The 20,031-nt window shown below is 38.9% G+C and overlaps 1 protein-coding gene across 4 annotated transcripts in view; it reads left to right on the top strand.

Annotated features, from left to right (window-relative positions):
* Nucleotides 1-19,772, top strand: part of IL15 (interleukin 15) — a 141,590-nt gene extending 121,818 nt beyond the window's left edge. For 3 of the 4 annotated variants that reach the window (XM_015541915.2, XM_007091778.3, XM_007091779.3), the window contains exons 2-7: nucleotides 5,675-5,773; nucleotides 6,717-6,814; nucleotides 8,684-8,768; nucleotides 14,035-14,079; nucleotides 16,046-16,183; nucleotides 19,371-19,772. In XM_015541915.2, coding sequence (XP_015397401.1) covers nucleotides 5,762-5,773; nucleotides 6,717-6,814; nucleotides 8,684-8,768; nucleotides 14,035-14,079; nucleotides 16,046-16,183; nucleotides 19,371-19,478 — 486 coding nt within the window. In that variant the 5' untranslated portion in view covers nucleotides 5,675-5,761 and the 3' untranslated portion in view covers nucleotides 19,479-19,772. The remainder of the gene's footprint in view (nucleotides 1-5,674; nucleotides 5,774-6,716; nucleotides 6,815-8,683; nucleotides 8,769-14,034; nucleotides 14,080-16,045; nucleotides 16,184-19,370) is intronic. The other variant, XM_042983853.1, reaches the window with a different exon arrangement.
* Nucleotides 19,773-20,031: the final 259 nt, after the last annotated feature.

Below are 20,031 nucleotides of genomic sequence, written 5' to 3'. Positions count from 1 at the left end.
TTCCAGGAACACTTCCTCCATGAAGTCTTACAGTAAAAACAAAAACTTAGATTTCCTGGCCATATCTCCATTGTACTTTCTCACATAACCTCAAGTCCCTTGCCTCTCTCTTGTTTGTGGTTGCTGGCATACGTGACCATGATCAAATCCAGTTCTCCACCTATGGCAGGCCTGCCTGATCCTTGCAGTTTAATGTGGCTGCAGAAAACACGCACATGCTGATGAATCTCACTCTCTGACCATTCACGGCCATGGACTTCCTTCCAATAGGCATGGCTCTCATACCCTACTTACATTTGTCATTCTTCTCTGTCATATATTTTCCTCTGTCCTCAACCCAACACCTCTTTCCCTGTCCTCACTGTCTGCTAATGACTTTTTATCCTGATTCATTGAGAATATTGAAGCAGTAGTGGAGGACATATACCACCACGGTTATCTACCACCTAGCTATTGCACCACCTTGACCCTCAGCCTTCCTTCCATGACAACAGGTGACCTAGCCACCACCCCACTTGTGCATGAAATTCCTTTCTCATCCTCACCTGCCTTTTCAAGAACGTCATCTGGCAATGGTCCTGGCAATGGTCCTTTCTCCCGCTAACATCCTCGATTTTTCCCTCAGCACATCTCTACCTTCTAATACCTATTACCACCATCTTTTGTTTCTCCCTTTTGGAGCACTATTCTGCAAAACATTGCCTGTACTTAGCATTTCATAAATTCTTTCCTCCTACTTTCTCCTCAGTCCATTTCAGGCAGGCTTCTGTCTCCATCACTCTGCTGAGAGTGCTCTTGTCGGAGTCACCCATGACCCCCAGGTTACAAGCTCACTGGTCAGGGCTCAATCTGTATCTTCTTTGAAGTCTCAGCACCTTTGACGTGATTGTCATTTCTTGTCCTGGATATAATTCTCATTGATTTCTAGAACATCACACTCTCTCCTTTTTCCCCCCTTTCACTGGTCTTCCCTTTGAGATTTTCTTTGCTGGTCCTTCTCCCCCTCTGCCCACCCCCCCAACTAATTAATATTGAAATACCTTGGCTCAGGTTTGGTCCTCTTCTCTACCTTTCCCTCTGTGAAGTCCACCAGCATCATGAGCTCCATATCGATTTCAGGCTCAAACCACTTTCCCGAACTCAAGATTCTTGCATCCAACGGCCCGTTTGATGTTTCTGTGTGGCTGTGCCCTTGGCCTCTCACAAATTCCACATGTCCAAAATGAAGACTCCTGATACGACCCCTCCTTTCAGAGCATCTGTTCGGCCCATAGTCCATCTCGTTTCAGTTTACGGCAGCTTCAGATCTCAGGTGCTCAGGGCAAAGACTTGGGAGTATTTTGTTGTCTTATGGCCCACATCCAGTCTGTCAGGAAATCCTGTTGGTTCTGTCATATCAATGTTTCCTGACTGCAACTACACGTCCCTTCCCTGTCTCTACTGCCACCCCTCACACTGCAGCCACCACTGTGTGTCACCTGCATTCCTGTAGTCTCAGGACCTCTGCTTCCATCCTTGCCTGTCCTTAACACAGGGGCCAAGACAGATTGCTTAAAATGTCGTTCAGAGGGTATCAGTTATTTGCCCAAAATGCTGCAGTGACTTCTCACTTCAGATCCTTAGAGTGTAGAGTGGCTGAAAGGGCACAATCTGAGCCACCCCTCCCTGTCCACCTTTCTGACCCCATCTCAGACTATGCTCTGCCTTGCTTGCTCCCTCAGCCTCTTTTCTGATCCTCAGACTCACAGACATGCAGGTGCCAATGTGCCTTTGATCTAGCTCTTCCGGGTGCCTCAAATGCTCTTTACTTGGGTGTATTAGGGCACATTCCCTTCCTGCCTTTACATCTCTGATGTGATTTTCTTCTCGCTGAACTCTATCCTGATCACCTATTCAAAATTGCGACCACATCCTTCTTGCCTTACTTTGTGTTTTCTTTTCCCTATATCACTTACCTCTTTCTAATCAAATATATAATTAAATAGTTTATGTATGTTACAAATGGTCTCTTTCCCCCTAAAACCAAGGTTCTCTGTCCTCTGCATTGATTGATGTATCCCAAGGTCATAGAGAAATGTCTAGCACATAGTAAGTACTCAGTAAATATTTACTAAATGCATAAGGGGCAGCAATGCTGTCTTCCATTCTCTATATTCTCCAGAAGCACGCAACGTTGGTTTGCCCTCACTTTTAGTTTTTTTTTTTTTTTTGAGTGAACAGATTAATGTGTTTACCAAATTAACCAATACTTATAACTCTTCTTTTGTGCTAAGCCTTTTTAAATTTACTTTAAATGTGTGACAAGGCGAGTAAATAATGAAACAGAATAAAACAAGGCCAAACGGCAGTGCATTAGGTTATATTTCCTCACCGGGAAGGACTACAATATTGGTATGGAATGCAAGATGTGCACAATTATTTTCCACAAGTCACTCCGGAATTAGAGCTCTTAGAGCTGCCCAGCTGTGTTGATTTGTCAACTCTTCCCAATGTCTTACCCCTGGGCAGTGACATCCTGCTAGCTTTGCAGTGCCACCATAAGGTCAACAGCCACCCTGCAGTGACACCCAATCACAAGATCGCAAAAAATTTCCTGCTCAAACTTGGTGAGCAACTTGGGTGTAGGGCTGGGATTTAGTCTTTCTTTATTTCCTGGAGTCGTGCACCCAGTTGAGTGAAGGGCAAACCAAAGACGCTGATTGTGAGGACATTTCGTGACCATATGCCATTAGTACGCCAGGATTAAACACTGCTTTCCCAGTTCTCCAAAAATATGACATAAAGGGAAGTGGATAATTTATTTCATACCTAGATTTGCCTTCTCAGAAAGTAATTAACCTGGTTTCAGCCACTTCTAGTGAGTGTTTTGTGAGAATCACATGGAATAATGGATGTGGAAGAACTTGAATTCTGTTTCACACAAGAAATTTGAAAGACGTATTTTTAAACTGTTAGAGAGCAGGGCTTTTTATTATATATATATATATATATATATATATATATATGTATATTCACATATATATTTTTATTATTCACATATGTATATATTTTTTAATGTCTGTTGATTTTGAGACAGAGAGAGAGAGCAGGGAAGGGGCAGAGAGAGAGGAGAGAGAGAAAATTCCAAGCAGGCTCTGCGCTGCCAGAGCAGAGCTGGATGTGGAGCTTGAACCCACAAACCACCAAGATCATGACTTGAGCCAAAACCAAGAGTCAGATGCTCAGCCATCTGAGCCACCCAGGTGCCCCAGCTACTTCCTATATTAAGGGGCTTACACTTCTCAGTTTGTTGCATCCCTCCTCCTTCTGCCCAACTTGGATTGTGAGGTAGATTTTCATGGCCACATGCATGACATTTACCTGAAGCAAGTCATTTAACCTCTCAGAACCTCAATTTCGTCACTGTGAAATAAGAGTAATGTCTTTCGCTATAAGATATTGCCAGGATTGAATGTAGTACTGTATAGGAAATAATGTTATAAACCGAAAGCACTAGGTAAGCAATACATATTATAATATTACCGTCATTAATATTAATTATATTAATAGTTAACATTGAGTCCTGGCTAAAGAGAAAGGAATAGGGTATTCTACATTTTCAGTTTTTAAGATCCACACTGATTTTTGACCCACACACGTGCGTGCTTACACTCACACATATTTTAGTAAAATTACTGGTCCACAGCACTAGTAGGTGGCAGGTTGAATGCTTCCAAAGCTGCTTTGAAAGCCAGATATTTTGCTCTTAGCCTAGGAAACCACATCAGTTCTTTTGTTGGTGGCAAAGCTGTAAAAGTTTCCTTTTCTCCTCCATTGGTCTCTATTAACATTATTTTGCTTGAAGCTTTTGATGTGGTTTTCTGCTGCATTCCACCATGCTTGGTAGGAGCATTCTGAGCACAGCACTTAGTCTCCTTGACCTATGCCAGCTGGAGGTGGTTGGGCGGGGCAGTGCAAGTCCACTGCCACACTGGTAAGGGTCAGACACCCTGCACGTGGGGAGATGCGCTGCCGCAAAAGCCCAGAAGTGAAATCCTCATTGCTTACTGCAGTAGTTTCCCAAGGCCTTATTAACACCTCCATCACCCTCAGTACCGCTCAGTCCCAGGTCAATAGATACTGTTATTTGACCAATGCGAAGTTTGGGATACCATAACTCAAAAAGATGGAAGGAATTTAAGAGGCTTTGGACAATTACGAGATAAATGTGAAGTTTTGTACAAACTTGAAGCATTGAGATAATACAGGCAAAGAGAATGATTATTGGTTGAGAGGAATAAGGAGAGTTTGCTTTAATTAAAATCGTACATATGATTCAGGTCATATGACTGAATTTAATATGTTTTTGAAAAAGAGGCATTCCTGTTGAAGGTACTCTCATAGTGTCTTGTTTAACATGTAGATAAATACTAGTTTTTCTTTTAAAGATTTTATATCAGGGGTGCCTGGGTGGCTCAGTCGGTTGAGCGTCCGACTTTGGCTCAGGTCATGATCTCATGGTTCATGAGTTCAAGCCCCTTGTCAGGCTCACTGCTGTCAGCACAGAGCCCAGAGCCTGCTTTGGATCCTCTGTCTCCCTCTTTCTCTCTGCTTCACCCCCACTCATGCATGTGCGTGTGCACTCTCTCTGTCAAAAATAAATAAAACATTAAAAAAATAAAGATTTATACATCATATATCATAAAAGTCATGTGAAAAATAAAATAATTTAATTAATTGAGTTTACAAAACTTAATTGCAATGAATATTTATGTCAGGGGCAAAGCAGATTTTGATTTTTGTGGAGAGGTCAACAAATACATACTATTTTTAAAGGATGGCAAAAATAATTGTTTATATTTTATATGTCTTAGTTTTAATCTTTACTTTAATAAAATGGAGTTGAATATGGGACTGTGTAAACCTCACATTCTTCATTGCCTTGAATTAGAAAAAATAGAATTTGTTACTTATGAAATTCTCAAATAACATTTCAATTAACAGTGATTTATTTCAAAGACTGAAAACAGCTGTTCAATGTCTGTAGAAGTAGATACTTCTGTTGTAAATTAAATTAACAGTCAGTGGTTTATATGAAGCCAGGTATTTGGTGACTTCTACTGGTTACTAAGTAAATATGCAACTTTGGAATTTGCCAATTCAAGAACATACTATAGTGGAAAGTGTTTGGGCTTTGTCTTCAGACAGACCTGGTCTCAAATCCTGGTGGTCTTGGACTTGCTCTGGGGCCTGGGCAGTTTACCCAAATGCTGGTAACCCCACCCCGTAGGATTGTTGTGAGGATTAAAGGTGATGTGTATAGAGGCGCCTGGGTAGCTCAGTGGGGTAAAGGTCCGACTCTTGGTTTCAGCTCAGGTCATGGTCTCACAGTTTGTGAGTTCAAGCCCCACATCGGGCTCTGTGCTGACAGTGCAGAGCCTGCTTGGGATTCTCTGTCTCTCTCTCTCTCTCTCTCTGTGCCCCACGCTGCTCACTCTTTCTGTCCCTTTCTCAAAAATAAATAAATAAACTTAAAAAATAATTTAAAAGTGATGTATGTATTAAGTGACTGATGAGTGCCCATGAAAAAGTATGTGCTCAGTGAATATTAATTCTCTTCCTTCCTTTTCCAAACTAGTCCTTTTCCTCACTAGTCCACCATGTTTTTAATTCCTTACCCTCGATTGTATTGTAGGAAGTATTCTGGATGGATGGCTGCTGGAATCCCACTGTCATAGCCAGCTCTTCTTCAACACTTAAGGATTTACTCTGGCATTGAGTAATGAGAATTTCGGTAAGGAAAATTAGTAGAGATAGTATATGGACTTTTCAAAAGGATCACTTGAATCTCAGATACTTCGTGATAAGTTATATGACAATTCTCCAAAGATCTTGTTGTGTCCCAGGGGTCTATTCATGTGTGGACTATTCTTATTTTGAAAGTAAGTGGAATAGGTATTTGAACTCTACTAGCACCCTGATGGGCTCTTCATGCCATTGTAAATGTATCATTTCACTTTTCTCACCCTGTTTTGTTCTTCGAATTTTCATCTACTCAATGAATGGTGTAGTCTTTGATGGCAAGGTCTAGGTATTATTCATCCTTTCAGTGTAGACTAAATGAAACAGATTCTTAGTGGTTCAAGGGCTCTCTGAAACTGTAAAGGCTTTGACAGTGTGAAAGAGACAGGCAAACATATCAAAACTCTGAGAAGTTCTAAGATGAATATTTCCCTAAATCACCAAGAAAAATTATTATGTATCACTTGTTAGGATGGCACAGAGTATCTTTAGTTGGGTCTGTAACTGTTTTCAATGACATCCAAAGAAAAAAAAATGAACATGCCATAGAGAATTAAGAACAAACAAACAAAAAATATATGTTGAATTATTAAAAAGGAAAAAAAAATAGGAGAATAAGGATAATAGAAACAAAGTAAGTAGTGATATTAGTATATACACAGATTAGTAATATGGGAATTTTCTTAAAATTATCGTCATTGAAATGCATCTGGAAAAATATATAGTAAGTAATTTTGCACATAAGAGACAGAGATGGCAGGAGGGAGAAAGGAAGAAAGATAAGTTCTAGCTTCGTTAATTCTAATAGCATTAATTCTGAAGTTTTGATCAATTTACCTCCTGGAACCTACAACATGATAAAATATCATTTTAAATGTATATCATTTTTTAACTAAACATGTTTTAACTGCTTTGCATATGATTCTGTTTTTCAGAAACCATATTTGAGAAGTACTTCCATCCAGTGCTACTTGTGTTTACTTCTGAACAGCCATTTTTTAACTGAAGCTTGCATTCCTGTCTTCATTTTGAGGTAATTGTATCTTTCAGCCTAAATATCATCATGTTAATGGCCATTATCATTGTTACTCAGCATATTCTCTATTAAATTGGTTTATGTCCAGTTTGCTTAAATCCTTAGGCTCTAAGTATTTGGGAACAATAGAGGGCAGATTATGAACACTCAGAGGAAGTTTGGTTAACACCCACTTGAACATTTCTACATTCTGCTAATATCCCAGCTAAGTGTTATACCCTTCCAATAAACTGGATCTCTTAACATTTACCTAAACTTGGAAGTACATTCCTCATTCACATCTTACATGATTTTCACAACATAAAAAATAGATACTGAGGGCTTGTTCGTGTTACTCTGTTATCTATCCCTGGCACTGAAGTCTCCTGTCCTTTGAACCTTATCCTCCCTCAATTGGAAACATTTCTTTATTTAGGCCTTTTGCTTTTCCTCTTCATAAACATTCAGACATTTCTGTGCTTTATTAACTTTCTTCTTCTTTCTTAGATGTAGCTAACACTCTGTACACAGTTGGCCCAAAGTACCCAACCTGTAGTTATGTAGTATGACTCCCAGCTCACTTTCCCTTACTGATGCCCTCCTGGTGTGGGGAGCTGTGGATGTGTGTAGTGCATCTTTGCTCACAGGAAAAATTAGTATTGGCTATCTTGCTTCTGTACAAGATCCATCAGGGAGCAGCTATTGGTTCCTGAAGTTTGAAGAATCATTCCACAGTCACTTGGTCAGTGTATGATGAGTCTTTTGTCCTGATGTTAAATTTCAGTGTTACCAAAATGAGTAAGTATATGATCATTCAAGACTGGATTTGGCTCAAGTCTGTAATATTTATGAAGAAAGCTAGGGCAAGCATAGTCGTAGCCTGAGCAATGTGCAAGGTGCATGTTGAATCTATAGTAAAGAATATTTACTATCAGAGTCATTCCATGAAAGTGATTATTGCTTATTTTAAGAATCACACCTGGGGCACCTGGGTGGCTCAGTCCATTAAACGTCTGACTTGGGCTTAGGTCATGATCTGGTGGTTTGTGAGTTTAAGCCCAGTGTCAGGCTCTGTGCTGATAGTTCAGAGCCTGGAGCCTGCTTCAGATTCTGTGTCTCTCTCTTTCTCTGCCCCTCCCTACACTCGTGCCCTGTGTGTCTCTCTCTCAGTAATAAATAAACATTAAAAAATATATAGGGGCGCCTGTGTGGCTCAGTCAGTTAAGCGTCCAACTTCGGCTCAGGTCATGATCTCACGGTCTGTGATTTCGAGCCCCGCATCGGGCTCTGTGCTGACAGCTCATAGCCTGGAGCCTGTTTCAGATTCTGTGTCTCCCTCTCTCTCTGACCCTCCCCTGTTCATGCTCTGTCTCTCTGCCTCAAAAATAAATAAATGTTAAAAAAAATTAAAAAATATATATATATGTATATATATATATATGTGTGTGTGTGTGTGTATATATATATATATATATATATATATAAAGAATTGCACCAATTTAATAGACTTAAAAGTCTGATGGATCTGCTACTTAAAGAATATCAGCAGTTTATTCAAAAACATTTACTGAGCACTACCACACATTACGTGCTGTGTGTTTTCCATTGTGATAAATCGCACCAGGTTATTTATAGTTATCCTCCCAAATTAGGTTTTTCTCTAATCCCAGTTGGTCAGTCCTTAAATTAGTCTAAAGTGTCAAGGGGTTGTACTGTATATTCTGCGTTTATATTCATCTACAAAGCTGTTGAATGCACAAAGGCAAGGATAACACTTATCTTTTCGCTGATCGGAATAAGAAAATCTTGATTGCTCTTTTGCCTATGTATTCATCAAGCCAGTATTATGCTTATTCAAAATGTTTTGCTCTTTGGTTTTGCTTTCAGCTGTATCAGTGCAGGTCTTCCCAAAACAGAGGCAAACTGGCAGGATGTAATAAGTGATTTGAAAATAATTGACAAGCTTATTCAAGTGAGTACTCATTTTTCCATAAGCTATCTGGTATGATTGCTGTGGAGTATGCCTCTCCCTGTGTTTCGCTGTCAGTCTTAATGAAATCTCACTTGAAGCAATATTTTTGTAGAAATTCATGAGCCTGGTAAAACCTTCAATGCTTTTACTTAACAATTTTCGGATCGTAATTATCTTTAAAACTCAATTTATAAGTGGCCCAGTATGAAGAGCTCTCTATCACCACAGGCCAGAGACTCCCTTCTCCTACCAAAGAAACCTGGCAGCCTGGAGGCACTTGCAGGGGGCATGGCCTGTCCCAGGGAAGAGCTCTCTGTCCTGTGGCCAGAGAACCCCGTCTCTCATCTAGAGACACCAGCTGGCCTGGCAGAACTAGCAGGGGGAAGAAAACAGGAGTCCCACTGACAATTGGCCAAGAGAATTGTCCTCCACCCCTTGGGTGATACAGCAGGGGCCAGTGGGCATCCCAGGGGCATCTGGTGAACTGAGCATTTCAAGTTAGCACCACAAAGATTCTGAAAACTAAATTGTCATGGGAACCACAACAAATATATGTAAATCAGAGCCTCAACCCAAACAGGGTGGCTGTATGCTAAAATAGAAGGTTTAGATGGAACCAGGGTCTCCTAACATAAAGCTAAAATATCAGAATACAGCTGAAAATCACTCATTGTACCAAGAAGCAGGAAAACACAACTGGAATGAGAAAAGTCTCTGAAATAGACTTTGAAATGGAGATGGTTTAGATGTTAGAATTATTTGACAAGGATTTTAAAGCAGCCATCATAAAAATGTACCAAGCAATTACACATACCTTTGAAAACAACTGGATAAAATGAAGTCTTAGCAAAGAAATACAATATGTAAAAGGAACCAAATGAAAATGACAGAACTGAAAAATACAATAACTGAAATACAAAACAAACTGGAGAGACTCATGAGCAGGATGACTGTGACAGAGGAAAGGCAGTGAACTTGAAATAGAGTAATAGAAAACAGACTGGGGGGAAAAGAGCCTCAGGGATCTTTGGGATAATAAAAGGTTCAACATTCCTAGCATTAGCATCTCAAAAGGGAGGAGAAACAGAATACAGTAAAGGAGGGAGATTGGCCAAATTGATAACAAAACACCAACCACATTTTGCCATTTTGCTGTCTACAATTGGAAATTAAACAATAATACTTCAAACCCAGTGGCATAAGTAGGTTGAAATTGAAAAGAGAAAAAAATATACCATATTATAATGGTTTGAATAGTGCCCCCCTGCCCCCATAAAAAAGTTATGTCTACTGGGAAACTCAAAATGTGAACTTATTTGGAAATAGGGTCTTTGCAAATATAATTAGTTAAGATGAAGTCATACTGGGGTGGGTTGGGCCTTAACTCCAATGTCTAGCTGTCCTTACAAGAAGAGGTCAGAACATAGAGAGACTCACAGGGAAGAAGGCCATGTGAAATTGGAGGCGGCTACAAGCCAAAGAAGGCCAGAATGATGCAGCTATAAGCCACAAGAGGCCTAAGATTGCCAGGAGCCACTAGAGACTTGGGAGAGGTAAACAAGGATTGTTCTAGAACCTTTGGAGGCAGCATGGCCCTACTGACATCTTGATTTTGGACCTTTAGCTTCCAAAGCTGTAAGAGAATAAATTATTTTTGTTTTAAGCCCTCATTTTGATACTTAATTACAATAGCTTTAGGAAGCTGATGCACATGCACACAGTAATTTTTAAAAATCAGAAGTAGTTATATTAATATCAGATAAAGTAGACTTCACGGCAAGTAAAATTACTAGAATCAAGAGGTACATTTCAAAATGGTAAGAGATCAATCCACCAGGAAAATGTGATCTTAAATGTGTACACACCCAATGACAGAGCCTGACAAGGCAAGAAGCAAAAACGAATCAAACTGAAAGGAGAAAAAGCACATTCACAATTATAGTGGAGGACTTTACCGCTTCCTAAGTAACAAATGAATCACTGGACAGAGAATCAAAAAGAATATAGAAGAACTCGACAACACAGTCAGCCAACAATAGATGAAACCTTTCACCCACCAACAGGGAATTCGTATTTTTTTCAGGCACGATTCACCAAGACTAAACATATCATGGGCCATAAAACAAACTTTAACAAATTCATCAGAATTGCAATCATGCAGAGTATGTTCTCTGACCACAGTGGAATAAAGTAGAAGTCGATTATATAAATATAGCAGGAAAGTCTCCAAACGCTTGAAAATTAAATAATAATACTTCTAAGTATTCCATAGGTCAAAGATTAAGTCTCAAAGTTTATAAAAAAAAGTACATAGAACTGAATGAAAATGAAAATACAACATATCAAGATCTGTAGGATTCAGGTAAAGCATTACTGAGAAGGAAATTTGTAAAGCTAAGTGATTATATTAGGAAAAAGGAAAGATCTTGTATCAACTAGCCAAGTTCCCACCTCAAAAAACTGGAGAGAGAAGAGCAAAATAAACCTAACACAAGCAGAAGGAAAGAAAAAGTAAATATAAGGGCAGAAAATAATGAAATTGAAATCAGGAAAACAATAGAGAAACTTAATGAAACATGATGCTCATTACTAGGGGAAAAAAATCAGTAAAATTGATAAACTTCCAGCAGGACTGACAAAGATTAAAAGAGAGATGATATAGACCATTAATGTCAGGACTGAAATTAGAGACTATCACTACAGAATCTGCAGACATTAAAAGGATAATAAAGAAAAACTATAAACAACTTTATTCTCTAAATTTGACAATTTGGAAGAAATAGACCAATTCCTCAAAAACACAAACTACCAAAATTTAACAAAGATGAAATAAACAATCCCCAAACTACTATAACTATTAAAGACACTGAATTCGCCAAAAAGAACTCCCCCAAACGAATCCCTACGCCCAGCTGGTTTCACTGGAGTGTTCTACCAAACACTTAAAGAAGAATTAACACCAATTTTACAATAACTTCCAAAAATAGAAGAACATCTTCTAACTCATATTAGGAGGCAAGTATTACCCAGATGCTAAAACCAGACAAAGGCAGTACCAAAAGAGAAAGCAGAAAATACTTCTAATGACTTAGATGCAAAATTCTCAATAAAACATTAGCAAATAAAATCCACCAGTGTATTAAAAAAAATTACACACCATGACCAAAAGGATTGTTTCCAAATATGCAAGACCTGCTTAATATTGGAAAATCAGTCAATGTAATCCACCTTATCAACAGGCTAAAGTAGACTATCCTATGATCAGATCGATTGATGGAGAAATAGCATTTTAAAATATACCTGTTCCTAGTAAAATTTCTCAGCAAACCAGAAATAGAGAAGTAACTTTTTCAACTTGATACCAAGCATGTACAAAAAACTTAGAGCTAACATCATACATAATGGGTAAAGAGTGAATGTTTTTCTGCTGAGATTAGAAACAAGGCAAATATGTCACCTCTCACTACTCTTATTCAAAACAGTGTTGGAACTTTAGCTAAATTGGCAAGGCAAGAACAAGAACTAAACGTGGGCAGATTAGAAAGGAAGAAATTATAAATCACCCCAAGACTTTTTTCTGGAAGAAAGTACCAATAAATTGCTGCATATTATTTAGAGGTTGCAGATTAAAACGACAATGACATATCACTATACACTTGTAAGAATATTTAAATTAAAAGTAATAATGCTAAATGCTGGCAAGGATGTGGAGAAATTGGATCACACATATGTCTGATGAGAATGTAAAATTTTATAGCTACTCTAAAATAGTTTGGGTGTTTTTTATAAAACAAATTTGCCACCAATATAAAACACATTTGCCACGTGATCCAACAGTTGCACTCTCGAACATTTATATCAGAGAAATGAAAACTTACCTCCACAGGAAAACAGGCACATGTGCATTCATAGACCTTTATTTATAATAGCTAAAAACTGAAAACAGCCCAAATGCCCTTGAACAGGTAAATAAACTGTGGTACATTAATCATGGAATAATACTGAGCAAATAAAAGGAAAAAATTACTGATAAAACAAGTTGGATGGCTCTCCAAAGTATTATGCTGTGTGAAAAAAAGCCAGTCTGAATAAGCTAACAGAGGTACATCCATACAATAGAATATTATTCAGCAATAAAAAGAAATGAGCTTCTAGACATGAAAAGACATGGAGAAACCTTAAAAACACATCACTGAGTGAAAAAAGCCAATCTAAAAAGGCTACATGTGGTTCCAACTCTATGACATTTTGCAAGAATGTATACAGAATATATCCATTTGATAAGAATGTCCAATGGATAAGAATATCCAATGGATGCACAATGTATCCAATGGATAAGAATGTCCTTTGGATACAGTAAAAACATCAGTGGTTTCCAGGTGTTAGAGGAAAGGGAGAGATGAATAGATGGAGCACAGGTGATTTTTATAATAAAACTATTTTGTGTGATACTGTAATGGTGGATACATGTCATTATATATTGGTTAAAATTCATAGAATATACAACACTGAGAGTGAATCCCAATGTAATCTATGAACTTTTGTTACAGATGTATCAGTATTGGCTCATCAATTGTAATAGATGTACCACGCTAATGCAAGATACTAATAATAGAAGAAACTGTGCAGGGGGACAAGGAAGTTTGGGAAGTTTCTGTACTTTCTTCTCATGTTCCAGAAACCTACAACTGCTCAAAGAATAGTCTATTAAGTTTTTCAAAAAGCCAGTCTCAAAAGGTTCTGTACTATATGATTCCACTTATATAACATTCTTGAAGTGATATAGGAATGGAGATGAGAGAAGTGGGTGCCAGGGATTAGAAAGTGGGGGGTGGAATGTGTAGGGAGAAAGGTGGTTTGGGCTATGGAAGTGTGGGAGGAGGATTTTAATGGTGATGGAACTGTTCTGTGCCTTGACTGTGGAGGTGGTTACATGAATTTACACATCTGGTAAAACTGAGTAGAACTACATAGCCACATCAGTGCACATGGAACTGGTGAAATCTCAACAAGGTGGGTGGATCGGATGAGTGTCAGTTTCCTGGTTATGGTATTGTACTATGGCATTTGGGATATTCCCACTGAGGAATGGTGAAGGGTTTGTGGGATCTCTCTACATTTTCTCTTATAATTGCATATGAAACTGAAATCATCTCAAAATTTTAAAAAATGTAATTTAAAAAGTTTAAAATGTTCAGTAAGTTGTTTTCACTATATCTAAAGGAGGTCATAATTTTTCATATTATCTAATTTTGTTTCCTTTCAGTCCTTACATATCGATGCCACTTTATATACTGAAAGTGATGTTCATGTGAGTAGAGTTTTTTTTTTGAAAATTGTTATATTTTCCAGTTTTCAAAAGTTGAAGAAGTATATTTTCATAAACTTACTGAAGAATGTGTAGTTTTTAAGTCTAACTTTTGTTGTGTTCTGACAACATGCGATCAATGCATTTTGTAAGTAATTGTTGAGGTTGTGGGACTTGGGGACAAAGAGCTTACATAGATGCTATTTTCATAATGGTACCAAATCAAAATATAAAACAGCCTTTTCCATCAATGTCAAACAAAACATATTACATATTTTATGATGCAATTAGATCATGATGCAATTAAGTGCAAAAATCAGGTTAATGGATTCAATTTAAAGCTGTCCGCCATAGCCCTTGTTTCCAGTCCTGGAGTGTATTTCCACGCTTAATTATATTTTCTACAACTTGCTTAAATGCACTCATGTTCCACATTTTGCATGAATCTCTACAATTGTCAGAAAAGAATTCTGGCCAGTTACTCTCGATGTGAGAAAATAAATAAACACAGCTCATAAAACCTATCAGAATTAAAAAATGATCTTGAACTTGTTTCATTAATACACTGACATTGCCTAAGGCATGTATAATTTTAGCGATGTTGCTGTTCTTTCCCTCTGAGTTGGCTACTAAAAAACAAGAAACAAATCCCCAACTTCTTCACCACACGGAAAACAAACTCTATGTTGTGTGCGAGGAGAACAGTGAGTCCACTCTCTGTGATTGCTCAATTAGAACTTCTCTGAAATCGAAGAATTTGCACCTGTGAAGGCTTTTTCAGCTTTGGGAAGAGGGCTTCACCACAAGCTAGAAAAACCAGATATTCATCAACCCCTTGGATAGTGGTGCTACACATAGACATTGTCTTCCTCCTTAGGCTTTAGTATGTTTTCCATTTTTCTTTCAAAGTAGAGAGCAGGCAGGTAACCACCCAAACTCAGCAACCTGAGATTGCTTTTTTTGCAAGAAGATAACCTTGTAACTCATGGCTTACAGAAAGAAGCTGTGGTTGAAATTTAGATGTAAACTCTGATTCAGCCACTTCCTAGGTGCATTGCCTAAGAAGTGACTAAACATTTATGAGCCTCAGTTTTATTTATTATTTTATCTATCTACCTACTTACCTACCTACCTACCTACCTACCTACGTATCTGTCTGTGGGGATGGTATTTACCCTTGCAATCCTGAGCAGCTGCTGTGGGAGATAAGGAATATGGCCAATGCCAGGCATGTGGGTGTGTTCCCTCCTCCCTTCATCCATTCTGTAAGCATTCTGGAAGTGCCTGTAGGATCCCAGGCATTGTACAAGGCAGTGAGAACCTAAAGTCAGACAATCCATGGTCACATCCCCAGATGATCATTAATGCTTCTTTTAAGTTGGGGATTTTGTTAAAGTCACTATTGTGGGAAACATATTTTTGTGGTATCTGAAAGGTACCTTTCTGATGTGGCCAGCCCGTGAATGGGCAGTACTCCTACCCTGATTTTTCTAATAAATTTCTTGGGATTTCTTCTGCCCCTGGAGCTCTGGGACTTATGGAACTAGCATGACCAGCAGCTGTCACTGTTTCAGATATTAACAGTACAGTCTGATTCTAAAAATTCTTTTAGCAGACTATCTATACTAATGTTTTGAGAGTCTCAGGCTGGTATTACTACCCTTTTACAAGGAGGAAATGCTCTCATTGAGAAAAAGTGGCCTGTTATTTCCATGTTTTCTAGCTTTGTGTTCTTTCTTCTGTATGCTATTGCCATCTTTTTAGATTGTTTTATTGTCTGTTTTGGTTTTGATTTAAAAACAAAACAAAGCAAAAAATTGCCTCCTGTGTAAAACTTCTTAGGGGTTTTGTGTTTCTTTATAAAATATTTGGATTAACTTTTTAAAAAAATCAAAATTGCATCTATGTAAAAGTGCATAATGGAAAGATACTTTTTTTTCAAAGTGATTCTTTGTAACTCTTTTTTTAGCCCAATTGCAAAGTAACAGCGATGAAGTGCTTTCTCCTGGAGTTACATGTTATTTCGCTTGAGTCCAAAAACGAGACCATTCATCAAACAGTAGAAAACATTATTATCCTAGCAAACAACGGTTTATCTTCTAACAGGGTGAGTTACCCAATAGTCCTACAGAGCTATATCGATGTTTATGTCTTGGTTGGGAGAAGTCATTAGCTGGATGTAATGAACAAGCAGATTGTCCGAAGAGGCACTTGGGAGAGGGAGTTAATGCCAGCGGAGTGACCTTCAGAACTGGCACCATCAGTAGTGTGTCCAAAATCCTAAAGTGGTCTATCAGTGTATTCATTCAACAAACATTTACTGCGTGATTCCAGGCCCTTTTGTGCTAGAGTGACAGTGATGAACCAGTGAGGTCGTTGGCCCCAAGGTGTTTATCACCAGGTGCAGTGGATAGACATCGTTCTAATTACATAGTTAAGTGTTTAGCATCAATAATAGCAATCCACATTTATTCAGTAATTACTCTATGCCAGACACTGTTCTTTGAGGCTTAAATGGTGATTCATTACATCCTCACAATAAATCTGTGAGTTACCCTTGTTTCTGTTTTTTTTTAAGTTTATTTATTTATTTATTTATTTTTTTTTTTAATTTTTTTTTTCAACGTTTTTTATTTATTTTTGGGACAGAGAGAGACAGAGCATGAACGGGGGAGGGGCAGAGAGAGAGGGAGACACAGAATCGGAAACAGGCTCCAGGCTCCGAGCCATCAGCCCAGAGCCTGACGCGGGGCTCGAACTCACGGACCGCGAGATCGTGACCTGGCTGAAGTCGGACGCTTAACCGACTGCGCCACCCAGGCACCCCTATTTATTTATTTTGAGAGAGAGAGAATGCACGAGGGGAAGGGGGAGAAAGAGGGAGAGACAGAATCCCAAGCAGGCTCCACACTGCCAGCACAGAGCCCGATGTGGGGCTCAAACTCATGAACTGTGAGATCACGACCTGAGCCGAGATCAAGAGTCAGACTCTTAACCAAATGAGCTGCCCAGGTGCCCCTCCTTGTTTCTGTTTTAAGGTTGAAGAAATCGGAGCACCAAGGGCTTGAATCACTTTCTCCAGTCCACACAGCTGGTAAAAGGGGAGCCAGATTCATACCCAAGCGGCTTCGCTTCAGGGGAGGTCTTCTTCTTATCCACTGGAAGGACAAATGCCACAAGAGGATAATAATAAAAATATTAAAAATTCAAGTAGAATTTGGGCCTTGCCATGCACCACGAGAAGTATGGTTCTAGGAGAGAAAATGCGAAGGACTCCCACAGCAGGCCTGAGGGTGAGCTGGGCAAAGGCCCTGAAGTAAAAGAATGATGGTTTTCATGGCAAAACACTAGTGGCCAAAGCAGAGTGGATAGAAGGAAGTTTTACAAACAAAGAAGGCATAACAATAATTCATGAATTTAACATATACTTTTGGGGCCTCGTTGTAGGCCTTTAGGATAACAGAAGTGAAAAAACACACATGGTCTCTGCTCTTAAAGGACATAAGTAAAACATAAATCATAAATAAAGCAAGCAAAAGGAAATGAATAATGACTCAGTTATTTATTAAATCAGTGGCCAAAAAGAAGGCAGGTAAGAGGGCCGGGGTTCTATTTTAGAGGTTTACCTGCTAAGCTGACATTTGGAAAGACATGAGGGAATGAGCCTCCTATCTGGGGAAGTATGTTTAACAGGCAGAGGTAACTGAATGTTCCAAGACCCTCTGAGCGAGTAGGGCTGGACACCCTGAACTGCTCTAAAAATGCCAGGTTGCTTTAAGGTCTTTGCTTAAATGTCTCCTTCTCAGTGATGTCACCTCTTCACAGTTGCAATCCACCCCCACACCCTGTCCCCTTCTCTGCACGCCCCACTATCTGACATTTTACTTACTTGTCTGCTTTTCCCTACTAGAATGTCAGTGTCTAAGGGGCAGGTATTTCTGTGTGTCTGTGTATATGTGTGTGTGTTTTAGAGCTGTATCCCAGCTCCCAGAACAATGCCGGGCATATTCTAGACACTTAATATATTTATGAAATGCCTATACTGATGTTTAAAATACTCTTGTGATAGGTTACCTCTCTGTTATTGGTAGAATATTCAATGTGCATGTTCACAGTCACCGTCATCATGGCCTGGTATGTGTAACACGTGTAGTAGAAGGAGCTGGCAAGACTGTAGTCAGAAGAGCCGGATGTAGAGCATTTCACTGGTTATGTCAACTGAGATGCATCGTGTAATATCTCTGCCTTGCTATCTGACATGATTATTTTCAAATAGGACAGCGCTACATAGAATATGACAGTCCCTGGCATAGAGTATGTGCTTGATAAATGTTGGTGAATCTGAATTTCAAGTGCTTAATGGACATAAAATCTAATTTTGATTTTTGCTGGTACAGCTTTCCTGGTTTGGATGATCTCTAAGTAGTTTATTTATGATTACTACATTCGGAATATTCTAGTTATCCATGAAACGGTGTTTGAATTACAATTTGTGGTATTCACCTAAATAGTTTAGTTCAACCAGCAATGACTGGGGGAATACTATGTGCTAGGCCTTATGCTAAAGGCTAGGGAAACAAAAATATGTGGCCTTGTGCTCTTAGAAAAGCCTAGAGACTAGTGGTATAAAAATCAAAAAACTCCCTAATATCAATATATGATATGATATGATATGATATGATGTGATATGATTGATATATGAGGGAGAGTTCTGAGAATGTAAAGATGGAACATTTAGCCCAACCTGGGGAACTCCTAGGTTTAGGAATGCCTTCCTAATGGAGATAGGACCTGAGTAATCTCAGCCTGAGTAGTGGTAGCTAAAATAGCAAGTGTGGAATATGCAGAGAGAAGAACAAAGGCAGTGAGGCATCTAATAGCATGATGTGTATGTGGGGGTAAAGGCATGAGCTCATTGTACTTAGGGTATGTCATTGGAGGTGGTGGGGACAGGTGAAAGAAACAGGTGAGGAACCCCTCAAGGAGGGCCTGTGTCCCATGCAAGGGAGGCATGGTCTTTATGGGGTAGATGATCAGAAACTACTGAAGGGCTCTAAGCAGGAAGTCCATGGTCTGATAGACATGGCTTATTTCTCCAATGTCCTTAACCCATTATAGGAAAAATAAGCCTAAACCAGATCTCCCAGTTTTTTCCAGTGGTTTTTCCAAATATGACATTAATGTGCCCAAGTTTTTATGTCTCAAGACCTCACTGTATGGTTCAAATGATGTGATATTCCCAGGAAAGGGATATAGTAGTCTTTGCAATCTAATCCTTTCTTCTTATTCACTAGAATATAACTGAAACAGGATGCAAAGAATGTGAGGAACTGGAGGAAAAGAACATTAAAGAATTTCTGCAGAGTTTTGTACATATTGTACAAATGTTTATCAACTCTTGATTGTGATTGATCCCCTTCAGCATTTCTACTGTTAGCAACCATCTTCCTGCGGCTTAGAGGCTGTGAAACTCCTCATTTCTTGCATGCTGCCCCAATTTTTTTAACAAGAGGACAATCTGGAATCTTGGATCACACGAACTCTTAGAAATGAAGGCAGAAAAATGTCATTGAGCAACATGGTGTCTATGAACTGTCTTCGTACTTATTTCGTTCATTTATTCTTAATTTATTATTGAAATTGTACATATTTGTAGCATAATATAAAGTATTGAATAAAATTGTGTATATACTTTATCCTTCGAAATTGCATTGATGTTTACCTCCTGTAAGAAAATAGGGGACATTCGTTCAAGGGCAATAGTCAAATCGCACAAGCTGTGGGGCTGAGCACCCCTGGGGCAGGGAAACCGTATGTTCCAGCCAGCATAGGACCACTGACCACCAGCCTTCACTTCTCCATTAGGTGTAGCACAAGGAGGAAGAATTAACTACCAATGAGAAAGGAAGAAATAGGTGTGAAACCGGTGTTTTACTCTGTAATTGATATATAAAG

The sequence above is a fragment of the Panthera tigris genome, chromosome B1 (genome assembly GCF_018350195.1).
Source record: "Panthera tigris isolate Pti1 chromosome B1, P.tigris_Pti1_mat1.1, whole genome shotgun sequence".
NCBI classification, from domain to species: domain Eukaryota; kingdom Metazoa; phylum Chordata; class Mammalia; order Carnivora; family Felidae; genus Panthera; species Panthera tigris.
The sequence above is the reverse complement of the archived record's forward strand: the minus strand, read 5'-3'. Positions and strand labels throughout refer to the sequence as shown.